At 43.9% G+C, this 17,584-nt stretch overlaps 1 protein-coding gene across 2 annotated transcripts in view; it reads right to left on the bottom strand.

Annotated features, from left to right (window-relative positions):
- USP32 (ubiquitin specific peptidase 32) overlaps positions 1-9,788 on the bottom strand; it is a 206,013-nt gene extending 196,225 nt beyond the window's left edge. For both annotated transcript variants that reach the window (XM_075853003.1, XM_075853004.1), the window contains exon 1: positions 9,290-9,788. In XM_075853003.1, coding sequence (XP_075709118.1) covers positions 9,290-9,347 — 58 coding nt within the window. In that variant the 5' untranslated portion in view covers positions 9,348-9,788. The remainder of the gene's footprint in view (positions 1-9,289) is intronic.
- Between the last annotated feature and the right edge of the window lie 7,796 nt (positions 9,789-17,584).

The following is a 17,584-nucleotide window of genomic DNA, read 5'->3' as shown; positions in this document are numbered from 1 at the left end:
AGCAAATCTGCTGCATTTTGCCGCGTGGGAGTCGTGTTAAAAAAAAGTGTGACTTTACCGCACGCTCTGAATGTACCCTTAGGGTAGGTTTACACAGGGCATATACACCCCAGAACATGTAGGGAAATCCAGCCAAATTTTCACACCAAATGGTGCTTTAATTTGGTGCGTATATTTGGTCAATCGGCCACCAAAAAAAAAACAAGGCCTATACTCACCTATCCAGGTATTGCCATAACGTCTTCCGACTGCTCTGTACCCAGGCGGTCAACCGTAACGAAATTTCATTACAGGTGACCGCTGCACCCTGTGATCCTCAAAGGAGAACACCTCAACACAGAGCAGCCGGAAGAGCAGGGACGCATTGCTATAACAGCACCGCGAGAGGTTCAGGCTTTATTTTTTATTTTAAGCTGCAGATTTTGCTGCGAATACGCAGCAAATTCCACAAATAACGGCAATTGTTGCAGATTTTGATTTTCCTATTGATCTCAATGGTGAAATTCTGGAACGCATACGCAGCAAATTTGTATCATAAATTGACATGCTACGGATTTATTATTCACACTGCAGAATCCATGCACGTTTTCTGTGCGGGATTTTTCAACAGCAGATTTATTAAAATCTCATCCACTTTGCTGCTACTGTATTACGCTGCGGAATTTCCATCCGCAAATCAGGTGAATTGTTGTGGATCCGTGACTCCGTATGACACACGGGTGCACAACATGGTTTTTTGCGGTCTGATAGACTGCTACGGACCCGTGGATTGGATTTGAGGACCGCAAAACCAATGCGGTCGTGTGCATGAGGCCTAAGGGAAATATCTCATCTAGACAAACTCTCTCCACATCTCCTTCTGGGAGTATAGCAGTAATAGAGCCCCTCTGTATTTGTCTGAGAAGTGGGACACGCTTAATCAGCTAATACTTGGTAAGGGGGAGGGTGAAGTGGTTGCGGAATACAGGTTGTTCCGAGTGATCAACCACTTTAAATTTTTAAAATAAGTTTGGGAATTTAAGATGATGATAAAATTCCAGTCATTGACACAAGGCCTCTATCTAACACCAGGATTTATGAGCCACTACATGGACACACGTCACATCCCCCATCAGACTGACTCCAGATGCCTTAACTCCTAAGTCATCACCCTTATAACCTCAGTTTTATTGCCCCGGCTTATCTTAATGATGTATCACCTCATGTACTAATTGTCTTTGTGTAACATCTAAATGTTGTGCTTTTTTCTAAGTCATTCATTTGTAAACCGCCTGAAGAAGGAGCCTCTGCGCTCTTAAAGCCGCATATAGAACTTTTATGGTTAGCCAATAAAGGTATCATACCTATTATACTTTTGTCTTTTTTGACACAAAAGTATTTAACATTTCATAAAATAAGTTTGTAATGCTTAGCTGTTCTTATCTGAATGTCGTGCGAGTACAACATAAAGGAATGCTAATGTTTATGCAACCTTTGATTATGTGAACCCTTTGTCCTTTGAATATCTTTCAGCCAAACTCCTTCACTGAAGAAATGTTTATCGAGAATGTTTTGTTTTACGCCTTTACCTAAACCTACTTGCCCTACTGACACCTCACCTGTTACAGAGGGACTTTAGGGAGTGAGAAATGTGGCTACTAATAGGAAATTTGCCACTGCACCTGTATGGCAATGCACGATAGATATGACTCCCTAGCACGGAGAAACACAGGCTCCGGTATGTACCAAGGTATTCTCCCCTAGAAATAATGCTTCTAGGGAAGAATACCTCTGTGCGTAGGGCGTTTGGTAGAGCACACAGGTATACTTTCCTAGAAGGTATACTGTCAGATTTGTATGAAAAAAACCCAAGGAAGTAGAATGGAGGCACCTGTATGGCAGCCCTATTACGGCTCCGCACAAAATAGAGCTGTAAGGGTATGTGCACACACACTAATTACGTCCGTAATTGACGGACGTATTTCGGCCGCAAGTAGTGGACCGAACACAGTGCAGGGAGCCGGGCTCCTAGCATCATAATTATGTACGATGCTAGGAGTCCCTGCCTCTCCGTGGAACTACTGTCCCGTACTGAAAACATGATTACAGTACGGGACAGTTGTCCTGCAGAGAGGCAGGGACTCCTAGCGTCGTACATAACTATGATGCTAGGAGCCCAGCTCCCTGCACTGTGTTCGGTCCGGGACTTGCGGCCGAAATACGTCCGTCAATTACGGACGTAATTAGTGTGTGTGCACATACCCTAACACGGCAGTCACTTTTTGTTCAGCTGTTTCCTAGTCAAATGTTTTTTCCCTCTGGTTCTTCACAAATGATGACAGGAAATGCAGCCATTAATTAAAGCTCTTGCAGGGGTTGTCACCTATTATTGCTAGGCTCTAGCTGCTTAGCAATGCAGAGTGAGGGTATGTTCACACGCAGAAACAAAAACCGCTGTAAAATACAGAGCTGTTTTCAAGGGAAAATAGCCTCTGATTCTTAGCCGTTTTTTAAGCCTCAAACGTTTTTTGCGTCTGTTTTTGGAGCTCTTTCTCTATTGACAATGAAAAACGGCTCAAGAAGTGACATGCACTTCTTTTTAGGCGACGTTTTTTCAAACGACCATGTACAAAAACGCCCCATTGGAACGAATCGCTGTTTTTCCCATTGAAATCAATGGGCAGATGATTGGAGGCGTTCAGCTTCCGTTTTTCATGCCATTTATGGCTCGAAAAACGGCAGAAAGTAAGCCGTATGGACATACTAGTTTGCCCCTATGGTATCATTGCATAAGCAGCCAGGAGTTTGGAGAAAATAAGCGACAACCTCTATAGCAGCTATACTGGCTGCCACACCCTATAGTCACTTTTGGAAAACTAAAGCCACGTTTCATACAGCGGCTTGAAAGCCATGTGTTACACAATGTGATTTTGTATAGCAATAGGTGGAATCTGTGGCAAGTCTAATTTGCGCAGATTTTTCTTGCTTTAAGTGAATGAGGTTTTTAAAAACGCCATTCACATGCATTGTACTGTACTTTTTGTTTGGAGATATCTTATTCATTGCGATATCTTCTTATATAAAAACAATAGTTGGCAATATCTTTTTCAAAGCAAAAATTTAAGAAGTAAATGCATCAGTTGCCATCAGGCTTTTTCACGATTTTTACTACAAAACCATCAGTTGTCCTCAGTTTTTACCATCCGTTTTTAACATCAGTTTTACCACAATGGTCCACAAAACGGTAGTCTAGGCTCTGAAAATGTGCCCCTGTATATAGTGCCACACACCCCCTGTAGATAATACCGCAGGTAGCGCCACACAACACAGTCCCCTTGTAGGTAGCGCCACACAACACAGTCCCCTTGTAGGTAGCGCCACACAACACAGTCCACTTGTAGGTAGCGCCACACAACACAGTCCCCTTGTAGGTAGCGCCACACAACACAGTCCCCTTGTAGGTAGCGCCACACAGCCCACAGCCCCCTTGTAGGTAGCGCCACACAGCCCACCTCCCCCTTGTAGGTAGCGCCACACAGCCCCCTTGTAGGTAGCGCCACACAGCCCCCTTGTAGGTAGCGCCACACAGCCCCCTTGAAGGTAGTGCCACACAGCCCCCTTGAAGGTAGTGCCACACAGCCCCCTTGAAGGTAGTGCCACACAGCCCCCTTGAAGGTAGTGCCACACAGCCCCCTTGAAGGTAGCCTGTAGCTCCCTGAAGGATCGAAATCCCCCTTTGACCAGGTATTCCGTTCCTGGAGCGCTCCCCTTCATGTCTCTGTCCATATATGGACAGTGAAATCAGGGGCAAAGCCTGAAGCGGAATCCCCGTACACAGCGTTGCCGACGCTGTGACCGGGGATTCTACTCCAGGAGAAGCTCCTGTCGTCTGTGTCCATTTATGGACAATGACGTCACTGGCTTATCTTGGAGTGGAATCCCCGATCACAGAGGGGATGGGGATTCCGCTTCAGGAGTTGCCCCTGATGTCACTGTCCATATATGGACAGAGACATCAAGCGGAGTGCTCCAGGAGCTGAATCCCCGGCCACATGGGGATTCCGCTCCTTCAGGGAGCTACAGTGGCGCTAATAGATAGCAGAGCAGGGAGATACCTCCCTGCTCTGCTATAGTGGCATCGCTACCACTGCAGCAGCCGCAGCGGGATCCATCCAGAAACTATGGGATCCATTCTAGCATCAGTTTGCCTCCGGGTTTTCTTCAATACGCCGGAGGTAAACTGAAGCGGACGCCGGACATATGTGAACGGCCCCTTAGAAACATAATAAATATATAGGAGATGTTTGCAAATAGGAGAACAAGAAGATCAGAGTTGTTGTTATTGTTCAAGTCACCGGATGTGAATGGACACAAATGAGTCGACTACTGGTTTAACCCGTTAGTGACCGCCAATACGCCTTTTAACGGCGGCCACTAACGGGCTTTATTCTGATGCATATGCCTTTTTACGGCACTGCATCAGGATGAGTAAACAGAGCAGGGAGCCGTCAAATCTCCCTGCTCTCAGCTGCCAGAGGCAGCTGGGAGCGTCCCTGCTCTGCCGTGTGAGATCGATATAAGTATCAATCTCACATGTTTAACCCCTCAGATGCGGTGCGCAATAGCGTGCACCGCATCTGAGTGGTTTTGGAGAGAGGGACGGAGCTCCCTCTCTCTCCCACTGACACCCGGCGATAAGATCGCCGAGTGTCTGTGTCTTCTATGGCAGCCGGGGGCCTAATAAAGGCCCCCAGGTCTGCCTGTCATGAATGCCTGCTAGATCATGCCTCTGGCATGACCTAGCAGATGCCTGCCCGTTTTAAACGGACAGGCAGTAATACACTGCAATACAAAAGTATTGCAGTGTATTATAATAGCGATCGCAGAATCACATATTATAGTCCCCTAGTGGGACTAGTAAAAAAGTTAAAAAAAAGTTTCATAAAAAGTTAATAAAAAAAATGTGAAAAAAAATGAAAAACCCAGCTTTTCCCTTTACAAAGTCCTTTACTATTAAAAAAACAAAATAAATGTAAAAAGTTACGCATATTTGGTATCGCCGCGTCCGTAACGACCCGACTATAAATCTATTACATTATTTAACCCGCACGGTGAACGCCGTAAAAAATTTAATAAAAAACTATGGAAAAATTGCTGTTTTCTGTGAATCCTGACTTTAAAATTTTTTTATAAAAAGTGATCAAAAAGTCGCATCTACTCCAAAATGGTACCAATAAAAACGACAAGTCTTCCCGCAAAAAAAAAGCCCTCATACAACTGCATCGGCGGAACAATAAAAACGTTACGGCTCTTCAAACATGGAGACACAAAAACAAATAATTTTGAAAAAAAAGCGTTTTTACTGTGTAAAAGTAGTAAAACATACAAAATCTATACAAATTTGGTATCGTTACAATCGTAACAACCCGCTGAATAAAGTTATTGTGTTATTTATATCACACGGTAAACGGCGTAAATTTAAGACGCGAAAAAGCGTGGCGAAATTTCAGGTTTTTTTCTATTCCCCCCCAAAAAAACTTAATAAAAGTTAATCAACAAATAATATGTCCCCCAAAATGGTGCTATTATAAAATACAACTTGTCCCGCAAAAAACAAGACCTTATACAGCTATGTCGACGTAAAAATGAAAGAGTTATAGCTCTTGGAATGAGACGATGGAAAAATGTAAAAAATGGCTTGGTCATTAAGGTCTAAAATAGGCTGGTCATTAAGGGGTTAATGGTTTTAAGAAACGGAAAGAAAACATCCAATTCCATTTGTTAGAATTCAGTCGCCAAATATTATTTGGCATGAGGTAGGTACTATACAGGTCCCATTATATGTCGTTGGACAACGCCAAACTAGAACATGTTCTCAAAAATGCAAAAAAAAAAAAAAACTAAGGGCATGGTATAACTATGGTTGGCCCAGAACACATCATATATCAATAACAATATATCTATTATTATTTTACACAACATGGAAGCCCAATATGTTCTGAGAAAAACAAGACCAAATACAGGTGGGTTGGAAGAGTAATACAACAACAATTTGCTTTTAAATTTGCACATGGCTAAAACATGAAAATGGGCCTGGTCAGGAAGGAGGCAAAGCCTCTGGTCAGGAAGTGGTCTGTACTGTATGTCATCAGGATTTGCAGTTATATTAAATCTATTGTCTACTGTTCTCAGCCATTTCAGGCTGGGGAGGGACTGACCGTAGTGTTGTTGTTGGCCCTCATGATCACTACTTTATATCATATATTTTCAGCTCAGTAGAGCTTTAGAAACACACATACATACATACATACCAGAGTGGCTCCTTATAAAACGCACTCTGAAAAGCTTTCTACTCTAGGTTTAGTGGACGTAAAGGAAAACTAGAAAAGTCAGATCCTTGTGTAAATTATTCATTAGTGAGTGGGTTAGCTTTTCTAATTAATATTTTTCTTTTATCATGCAATCATTTTAGGCCTCATGCACACGAACTTATTTTTTCCTTTCCGTAAATACGGGTCCGGTGTCACACATATTCGACCCGTATTGTACCAGTATTTACGGACCCGTGCCTGTGAATACAGGTCCGCTGTCACCCGTATTCCACCCGTATTTACGGGCATGTTTTCGCTGCAAAATTGCACTGCACTAATCGGCAGCCCCTTCTCTCTCTCAGTGCAGGATAGAGAGAAGGGGCAGCCCTTTCCGAGGTAAAAGTAATTCATACTTACCCGGCCGTTGCCTTGGCGACGCGTCCCTCTCTTGACATCCAGCCCGACATCCCTGGATGACGCGGCAGTCCATGTGACCGCTGCAGCCTGTGATTGGCTGCAGCGGTCACATGGGCTGAAACGTCATCCCGGGAGGCCGGACTGGAGGAAGAAGCAGGTAGTTCTGGGTAAGTATGAACTTTTTTTTTTTTACATGTTGATTTATATTGTCTCTGTCCAGGGTGCTGAAACAGTTACTGCCGATCGCTTAACTCTTTCAGCACCCTGGACAGTGACTATTTACGGACGTCGCCTAGCAACGCTCCCGTAATTACGGGTGCACACACGTAGTCACCCGTAATTACGGGAGCTCCATAGACTTCTATGGGCCTGCCCGTGCCGTAATTACGGCCTAAAATAGGACATGTTCTATATTTTTCAACAGCACGGGCACCTACCTGTAAGCATACAGGGAGGTACCCGTGACCAATAGAAGTCTATGGGCTAGTAATTACAGCCCGTGATTACGGGCGTTTTTACGTTCGTGTTAGACTGGGTTCCCACATCTCTGTTGAAAGGCGTTTTTTTTACACAAAATGGGGCAGTTTTACTGCGCTCGCGGCCAAAAAACAACAACACATATTGACACAATGTGTAAACCCAGTCTTGTTTTTATCACATTTTTATTGCAGTTTTGTTGCAATTTTCATGTACTTATTTTCTGTGGAAAAAATGCGAATCACCACGGTTTTGCGATGATGTTTTCGGCCGTGCGGCTATTACAGTTGAAACACATTGAAACCATGTGCTTCACCTGTAATAGCCAAAAACATGCATAGCCAAAAACTACATCGCAAAAACGTATGCGGTTTTAAAAATGTGTTTTCAACAGCAATTAAGAAACACGTGAAAATCTAAACAAAACAGCAATAAAAACTTGATAAAAACACCCTGTGGAATCTCAGTCTCTGCTTTGTTAAGAACGGATTGACTAGCAGGGGACACATTCTTAGGGTACAGTCACGCGTGGCATATTTGCCTTGTATTTCCGCAGCATAAAAATATGCTGTGAAAAACTGTACAATGTCCAATGGAAAAAATATTCCACAACTCAGATTTCTCAATTTCTTGAGTTGCTAAATATATCTCGCAAAAACTTACATGGTAAAGTTTTCCGTATTTTTAGGCTGCGGAAATACAAGACAAATACGCCAAGTGGGACTGCACCCTTAGGGTATATGTTCACACGACAGCGCAAAATACGTCTGAAATTACAGAGCTGTTTTTAGGCGAAAACAGCTCCTGAACTTCAGACGTAATTGCTCGTACTCTCGTTTTTCGCGGCGTCCATTACGGACGTAATTGGAGCTGTTTTTCAATGGAGTCAATGAAAAACGGCTCCAATTACGTCCCAAGAAGTGTCCTGCACTTCTTTTGACGAGTCGTCTTTTTTACGCGCCGTCTTTTGACAGCGACGCGTAAAATGACAGGTCGTCGGCACAGTACATCGTAAAGCCCATTGAAAGCATTGGGCAGATGTTAGTTGGCATAATGGAGTCGTTTTTTCAGACGTAATTCGGGGCGTAAATTAACCCTTCCCCAGGCTTGCTACCCGAAAATACACTTACGGTATGTTAGAAATGCCAGGTGCACGTTAAACATAATATGGGAAACTTCTTAATGCACAGTTCTCTGGCATTCTGCATTGAAATAATGCCCTCCATGTGATTTATTTTTCAAAGTCTTCCACCACATTTTCAGAAGAGTGGCAGAGAACAATGGCGGGTACAAGCTGATGTAGTTTAGTAGTCTGTTCTGTATTCCTCAAAGGCACAGTGTGGCATTCTACAGCTGTAGTAAGAGTGCCCCATTGGCCTTCATAACAAATATCAGTGTTACCCATAGCAACCAATCCAATCACAAGTTTGATCCGGACTTTCATTTTTCAAATAGGTTGCTATGAGCAACACTGACTCATTCTGACTCAATGCATCAAATAACATGTCTTGTATTAAAGGGACACCAATCCTACAGTCCGCAGCGTATAGAAGATCTGCTTATACCATTCCCACATCAGTAGGTTTCTGGACATGATACTATGATAAAATAGTTATTTTAAATTAGGACACAAAAGTTGTATATGCATCCTAATGTAGAAATCCCATGCTATACACACACATAGATACAGGGGACAGTCCCTCATCCACCACATACTGGGCGAGTGCCTGCAAACCTTGAGGCTGAGCTCTCCAGAGGACAACACAGCCTGCTGCACTGAGAGCTGCGAATAAGAAATCAATTGACAGTGTAAAGAATGGGACGAGGCAGACAAACAAGCTGCAGCAAAGTGTATACAGCATTCCTCTGCAGCCTGGGGGTGGGGGTCACTATATCCTATGTACACACAACACACTGACCACACGGTGTGTCCACAGATGCACCACACAGGCTGCGAGCCACAGTCCCATACCTGACACTGACCTTTACATCCCGCGTCATCATCTGTCACTCTGATCGTCCCTACCATGCCCGCACTTCCTGATCATTACCCGTCACTCGCCACCCGTTCTCTAGGCTACCATTTCACCTAGCCGCCTCCTCACCTCTTTTGACGGCTTCATCATATGTGAGGAACCCAATCCTGGACTCCTTAGCCCCCATGATGACTCCGATGACAAGAATAATATGCACAGCCTTCTCACTCCATGACTGGGAGAATAGCTCCACTCCCCGAGCTCCACTCCCCAGCTACTCCAGTGCAGTATCGGTGTACTCGGCTCCTGCAATCATCACCTGCCTTCCACACAGCAACATCGGCAGCCCCGCCCTCTATTGCTCCAGCCGTCGCTTCCTCTAACGGAAACCACGCCCACTCACGGAGAAGATCACATGATGCCCCCGCTGCATCGCTGGGCTCCGCCCATGTGTCGGCTTGTCTGCCGTGTTTCTTATTATGGCTCCTAGGTGGAAATTTATCTAGCGGAATGTCAAGAGTGTTCTTCAATCTTAAATTATAATAGCAACAGCAAAATACTGACTTAAAATAAGGAGACGATCACGTGATAAGTAGCCCTGAAGCCGAAGGTGGACATGTTTGTTAAGGGCTTGCTGTTGTCGTCTGTGTTGATGGAACGCAGGTTGTATGCTAGTGATTACGGCGTCCTAGCTGTGTCAAACTTAGATAATGCGTAGTCACTACTATAAAAAGCAAGCAAACAAGCTGATATATGAACTGCTACAAATGAATACAATGATAGGGGATTTCTAAAAACAAATGCGAATAATGAGGGGAGGCGTAAGCTATGGAAGCCAATCAGGTTATTGCTTTCATTTTCTAGTCTTCTTTAGACAAACAAAAGCCTTAAACTGATTGGTTGTCACACACAAGACCAGTGGGTGAGGTGATTTACAGGGATATAAACGGGTCATGCAAAATCTTCCTAAGATCCTTGAATTTTCCTTCAGCCTGAGATTTCCACCTATTTTTTTTAACTTGTCTTTTATCGTTATTTGCTCAGAATCTTTTCTGGGAATAATCTTATTTTGTACCCACACAAATTAGTGCAGAATGTTTAAGTTAACATTTTATCAAAAACGAATTCATCTCCTGTATATACTTACTTTAATTCTTAATTTATAAATAAAGGGGTATTCCTTTTTAAATCTAGCTTTCTAGGATCACACACACAGTTTTGATGCGGTTTAGGCTGGGTTCACACACCCTATTTACGGACGTAATTCGGGCGTTTTAACCTCGAATTACGTCCTAAAATACGGCACCAAAGCGTCGGCAAACATCTGCCCATTCATTTGAATGAGGTTTACGATGTACTGTGCCGACGGTCATTTTTTTTACGCGCCGCTGTCAAAAGACGGCGCGTAAAAAAGACGCCCGCGTCAAAGAAGTGCCTGTCACTTCTTGAGACGTAATTGGACAAACGCAGCAAGACAATGTGTGTGAATCCAGCCACAAATGCCACGAAAAACACCATAAAGGCTGTCCTATTTTAAAAAACCACTTGCATTTTAAAATGCAATCTTAAACGCCAAAAAAAGTGTGTGAAAGAAGCTATAAGGCCCTGTGATGGTGCATTATGTGTGGTTTATTATGAGCCCTCAGCAGAGAGGAATGATTCGGTAATCAGGTACCACAGGTCGTGTCTCCAGCCTATGGACAATCAGATGAGTCAGAGGTACAGCCACAAGACATAAAGTGTCCCCATTGTCCAGTCTCCACAGGGGGTCACCAGGAGGTATCACCATTACTCAGCTAGGGTATGTTCACACGGCCTATTTACGGACGTAATTCGGGCGTTTTTGCCCCGAATTACGTCTGAAAATAGCGCCTCAATAGCGCTGACAAACATCTGCCCATTGAAAGCAATGGGCAGACGTTTGTCTGTTCACACGAGGCGTAATTTCCGCGCCGCTGTCAAATGAAATAGACGCCCGCATCAAAGAAGTGACCTGTCACTTCATTGGCCGTAATTGGAGCCGTTATTCATTGACTTCAATGAATAGCAGCGCCAATTACGTCCGTAATTGACGCGGCGTTCAAGCGCCTGCACATGCCGTTACGGCTGAAATTACGGGGATGTTTTCAGGCTGAAACATCGCCGTAATTTCAGCCGTTACGGACGCCCTCGTGTGAACATACCCTTAGAGACCAGCAAACCAATCAGATCCAATTATCTCCCCCACTGTGTCCTCATCCTGGCTGTGGCAATACACATAATAGTACAAAGGACCACAACTCACTTGCAGATAGTAGAGATACAAACTGCAGTCATTATAGTGATGGTTACTAGAAACTGCCAAGATGTCCGTCCCCCCTCCCTGTGGGGTATATAAGGGCTTGTCCTGGGGAGGATGGGAGTACTGGATTTAGACCTTCAGGAGAGCTGAAGCTGAGGCCAGCGCTCTGAGGATGTTCCTGTGATTACCTGATTTTGTGGACTGTGTGCTGTTCCTGCATTGAGGGCTACTTGTTCTGTCAGCATTGGATACAATAAACCCTGTTGGAGTTGCCCTGTCGTCACTGGCTCTGTTGATCGTGTATTAACTTAAAGAGACTCTGTCACCAAATTATAAGTGCCCTGTCTCCTACATAAGGAGATGGGCGCTGTAATGTAGGTGACAGTAATGCTTTTTATTTTAAAAAAAACGATCTATTTTCACAACGTTAGGCACGATTTTGGTTTATGCTAATGAGCTTTCTTAATGCCCAAGTGGGCGTATTTTTACTTTCGACCAAGTGGGCGTTGTACAGAGGAGTGCATGACGCTGACCAATCGGCATCATGCACTCCTCTCCATTCATTTACACTGCACTAGCGATATAGTTATATCACTATGTGCAGCTACATACACAAGCCCTAACATTACTGCAGTGTCCTGATAATGAATACACATGACCATCCAGCCTGGACGTCATGTGTACTCAGAATCCTGACACTTCTGAATCTTTTTTGTGAGATTCCGGCAAGTGAAACGAAATCTCGCGAGATTACGGAGCTAAACGAGATTTCGTTTCACTTGCCGAAATCTCACAAAAAAGAGTCAGAAGTGTCAGGATTCTGAGTACACATGACGTCCAGGCTGGATGGTCATGTGTATTCATTATCAGGACACTGTAGTAATGTTAGGGCTTATGTATGAGGCTGCACATAGCGATATATCTATATCGCTAGTGCAGTGTAAATGAATGGAGAGGAGTGCATGATGCCGATTGGTCAGCGTCATGCACTCCTCTGTACAACGCCCACTTGGTCGAAAGTAAAAATACGCCCACTTGGGCATTAAGAAAGCTCATTAGCATAAACCAAAATCGCTCCTAACGTTGTGAAAATAGATCGTTTTTTTAAATAAAAAGCATTACTGTCACCTACATTACAGCGCCCCCTTCTCCTTATATAGGAGATAGGGCACTTATAATGTGGTGACAAAGCCTCTTTAACAAACCCCATGACAGGCCCCTTTACACTGTCCAATTAGCGGGCAATGAGCATTCACAGAATGCTTGTTCCTGATAATTGCCCTGAACTTGTATAGATTTAAATGCCGAAAATATTATCGTTGTCGGCAGCACATCTCCCACATGTGCTGCCAATATGATAGAAATGTATGGAGACGAATGATCGGAGTAACGAGTGCTCATCCCCACACATAGCTCCTTGTGAAAGGAGCAAACGGGCGCTGATCAACGAGCCGTCTCGTTTACAAGGCCCAGGTCGGGCCGTGTAAAAGTACATTTAGGACAGGATCACACGCGCAGCTATGAGGTTTTTGTGGCACTTGTTCTTTTTTAGACGAACACATGAATGGACACACTATTCTTTATACCTTTACTTCTTTTTGGATCCACTTCTGGCTCATAAAACTGCATCAAAAGTAAGCGGGTCCAAAGTAGGACGATGTAGGGAATGGGCGGATTGCAGTACTAAGAAAGATTATCAAACTTGGGGTTATTTGGTTTAGAAAAAGACGGCTTAGGGAAGATCTAATTACAATATACAAATATATAGATGGACAGTACAGAGATATTTGTAATGATCTTTTTACACGTGTGTGTGTGTGTGTGTGTGTGTGTGTGTGTGTGTGTGTGTGTGTTGTGAATTGGTACTGCTGATGATATAATCGTCATTGTGGAAATTATTACCACCTACTTCTGTCTCTTTTCTTTATTCCCCTTGTTACAAAGTTATTAACTTTTATCTCATTTAGATCCTTCTGCGAGGGGTTCAATGTGCTGAATATAATTGGTATCTGTTTCTATGCCAATAAACACCTTTTCAAACTTAGAAATGCAACAAAAACTGCATCAGAATGGCACGTGGCAAAATACCCTTAGGCTGAGGCACGCAGCGTATCCGCCCTATGCATCGCAGGGAATTCCGGGTGAATAACCGCATCAAACTGTGGTGCAGTTTAGACCCACCAATCACAGCTCTCGCCGGCAATGGACCAATAACAGCAGTCCATTGCCGGTCACATGGGACATGGGGGAGTGGTGGTGGGAGTACAGGAACAGTTTTGAAAACTTTTCCTAAATTTTATGGAGGATGGGTGTATCTCTACAGATCTGTACAGATCCACCTATCACATCGATCACCGGCATTGGACCGCTTTTACGGGTCCGTTGCCGGTGACTGACATGTGTAAGCTGTCGGGGGGGGGGGCATTTTTAACCCTTCCCTGGCTAAAAGTGCACTGTGATTGGTGGGTCTGAACAGACCCACCAATCACAGCTCCCAGCGGCAATGGACCAATAGCAGCAGTCCACTGCCGGTCACATGGGACATGGGGGAAGGTAGGGGGACCTTTATAACCGTTTCTGGACTTAACTACGAGTCCCGGGAACGGTTTTAAAAACTTTTTACAGTTATAACAATGTGATCGGTGGATCTGTACAAATCCACCGACCACATCGATTGCCGGCATCGGACCGCTAATCGGGGTCCGTTGCCGGTGACTCGGGAGTGTTAGCTGTCAGGGACAGCTTTTATCCCGTTTCCCGGCGCACACAGCCACCGGCTGTGTACACCGGGAACGATTCAGTAACTGTACGTCCTCGTGCGGGAAGTAACCTCTTGCAACGACGTACAGTTACTTACTCGTGCGGGTAGGGGTTAAACATCCCTTTTAGATCATGTGTAGGCCAACTGCTACTTGTAGCTCTTCTAAATTCTGATCCTACAAGAAGATCTCGAAGATTCGGGGCTCTTTTTTTATGTCATATTGGGGTGGTCTGCTATCATTTCTTGAATTCTTTCACATAATGTGAGATGTGGCCAATACTTTTCAAGAATTCCCCTGACTGTTTCCCAGTGTTGTCCATACAGTGAAGGAAATAAGTATTTGATCCCTTGCTGATTTTGTAAGTTTGCCCACTGTCAAAGACATGAACAGTCTAGAATTTTTAGGCTAGGTTAATTTTACCAGTGAGAGATAGATTATATAAAAAAAAAAAAAAAAGAAAATCACATTGTCAAAATTATATATATTTATTTGCATTGTGCACAGAGAAATAAGTATTTGATCCCTTTGGCAAAAAAGACTTAATACTTGGTGGCAAAACCCTTGTTGGCAAGCACAGCAGTCAGATGTTTTTTGTAGTTGATGATGAGGTTTGCACACATGTTAGATGGAATTTTGGCCCACTCCTCTTTGCAGATCATCTGTAAATCATTAAGATTTCGAGACTGTCGCTTGGCAACTCGGATCTTCAGCTCCCTCCATAAGTTTTCGATGGGATTAAGGTCAGGAGACTGGCTAGGCCACTCCATGACCTTAATGTGCTTCTTTTTGAGCCACTCCTTTGTTGCCTTGGCTGTATGTTTCGGGTCATTGTCGTGCTGGAAGACCCAGCCACAAGCCATTTTTAATGTCCTGGTGGAGGGAAGGAGGTTGTCACTCAGGATTTGACGGTGCATGGCTCCATCCATTCTCCCATTGATGCGGTGAAGTTGTCCTGTGCCCTTAGCAGAGAAACACCCCCAAAACATAATGTTTCCACCTCCATGCTTGACAGTGGGGACGGTGTTCTTAGGGGTCATAGGCAGAATTTCTCTTCCTCCAAACACGGCGAGTTGAGTTAATGCCAAAGAGCTCAATTTTAGTCTCATCTGACCACAGCACCTTCTCCCAATCACTCTCAGAATCATCCAGATGTTCATTTGCAAACTTCAGACGGGCCTGTACATGTGCCTTCTTGAGCAGGGGGACCTTGCGGGCACTGCAGGATTTTAATCCATTACGGCGTAATGTGTTACCAATGGTTTTCTTGGTGACTGTGGTCCCAGCTGCCTTGAGATCATTAACAAGTTCCCCCCGTGTAGTTTTCGGCTGAGCTCTCACCTTCCTCAGGATCAAGGATACCTCACGAGGTGAGATTTTGCATGGAGCCCCAGATCGATGTCGATTGACAGTCATTTTGTATGTCTTCCATTTTCTTACTATTGCACCAACAGTTGTCTCCTTCTCACCCAGCGTCTTACTTATGGTTTTGTAGCCCATTCCAGCCTTGTGCAGGTCTATGATCTTGTCCATGACATCCTTAGAAAGCTCTTTGGTCTTGCCCATGTTGTAGAGGTTAGAGTCAGACTGATTAATTGAGTCTGTGGACAGGAGTCTTTTATACAGGTGACCATTTAAGACAGCTGTCTTTAATGCAGGCACCAAGTTGATTTGGAGTGTGTATCTGGTCTGGAGGAGGCTAAACTCTTAATGGTTGGTAGGGGATCAAATACTTATTTCTCTGTGCAAAATGCAAATAAATATATATAATTTTGACAATGTGATTTTCTGTTTTTTTTAAAATATAATCTATCTCTCACTGGTAAAATTAACCTAGCCTAAAAATTCTAGACTGTTCATGTCTTTGACAGTGGTCAAACTTACAAAATCAGCATGGGATCAAATACTTATTTCCTTCACTGTATGTCCAAGATGCGAGAAGGAAGGTGTAACAAAATCTAGATCTATTATATAAGAGCAGGAAGGGAAGCAGCTAGCATCCCTAGTTGCTGTGCCATGGAGTCCACTGCCACAAGAATTTGATCCTGTCTAGCTCGGAGATGCTGCAGGTCCGCCTGCATGGCTTGGGAGGGTGACATGCCCTTGAATTGACCAGCGGGGACATGGCCTGAGCGTAATGTCACGATGTGGATCTATAATCTTTGTTAGGGCTCTGTTCAGGCGTTCCGTCTGAGCTTTCCATCAGAACGGAGCCCTGACTGAAACAAACGGAAACCCTAGGTTTCCGTTTTCATCACCAGTGATTGCATCACCAGTACAAATGGTTTCCGTTTGTCTCCGTTGTGCAAGCTTTCCGTCGTTTTCGCGGAATGAATAGCGTAGTCGACTACAGTATTGCTTCTGTCAAAATTACGGAACCCGTGCACAACGGAGACAAACGGAAACCATTTGCACCGGATCCGTCACCATTGAAATCAATGGTGATGCAAACGGAAACCTATGGTTTTCGTTTTTTTCAGTCAGGGTTCCGTTCTGACGGAAAGCTCCGACAGAACGCCTGAACGGAGCCCTGACGCAGATGTGAACGAAGCCTTAAATACTTGTTGTTTAGGTAATCCAAAACAAGTACATGAGCCTTTCTCTTAAATACCAAGCAGAGTCTATCACGATACTATGAATAAACATAGAAGCGACACTGTTCATTTAATCCTGATGGGTTTAACGTATTCGATAGACATATCCAATATACCTCCCTTTGTAATATTTTTTTCTAAGGCATTATAGGATTTAAATTATCCTCTCTAATCTCTTCTAGGATTAGCCATTTTAGATCTGACACCTTATTTATTTTTTTAAAAATGCTTTGCTACTGTTTTTTCACTAAATGTTTGATGCGTTTTTTATGACTTTTTTTTCCTTTGATTTTCAATCATTTCATAGTTCCTGATTGCATATGTATGTTAATTTAACCATTATTTTTTTTGCCTGTTTTGACGTTTGGCCCACATAGACATATTATTAGCTACATAACATGTCTAGTGTTACATGTAACAAAAACCTTTTATTGGAACTTTTGTACCTTTTTGTTCGATGGTACGCTACAAACATCTGGGGCATACGTTGGGTGGAACATTTGAAATGGCCCGCCAAATTTAATGCCTAGCTGTATGGGAGCAGCCAATCCCCCTTCAGGCATGATTGAAAAGCCAAATGTACATCCATCTGAGACAAATTTGACATGGTAGTTACCTACCGTCTATAGTCATGTGAGTAAATTTATGGAGCTCACATGGTGCGGGCTCAGGAGTTGAGCCCACACCATCCACTGCGTTGGACAGTGACGTCAGGAGCAGTGCGGGAGTCCCGGGCAGAGAGATAGCTGATGGTCTACTCGGGGACTCCAGCGATAGGCAATGTGCCAGC

This window comes from Rhinoderma darwinii, chromosome 2 (assembly GCF_050947455.1).
Source record: "Rhinoderma darwinii isolate aRhiDar2 chromosome 2, aRhiDar2.hap1, whole genome shotgun sequence".
Classification (NCBI taxonomy): Eukaryota; Metazoa; Chordata; class Amphibia; order Anura; family Rhinodermatidae; genus Rhinoderma; species Rhinoderma darwinii.
This window is presented reverse-complemented; position numbering and strand designations above follow the sequence as displayed.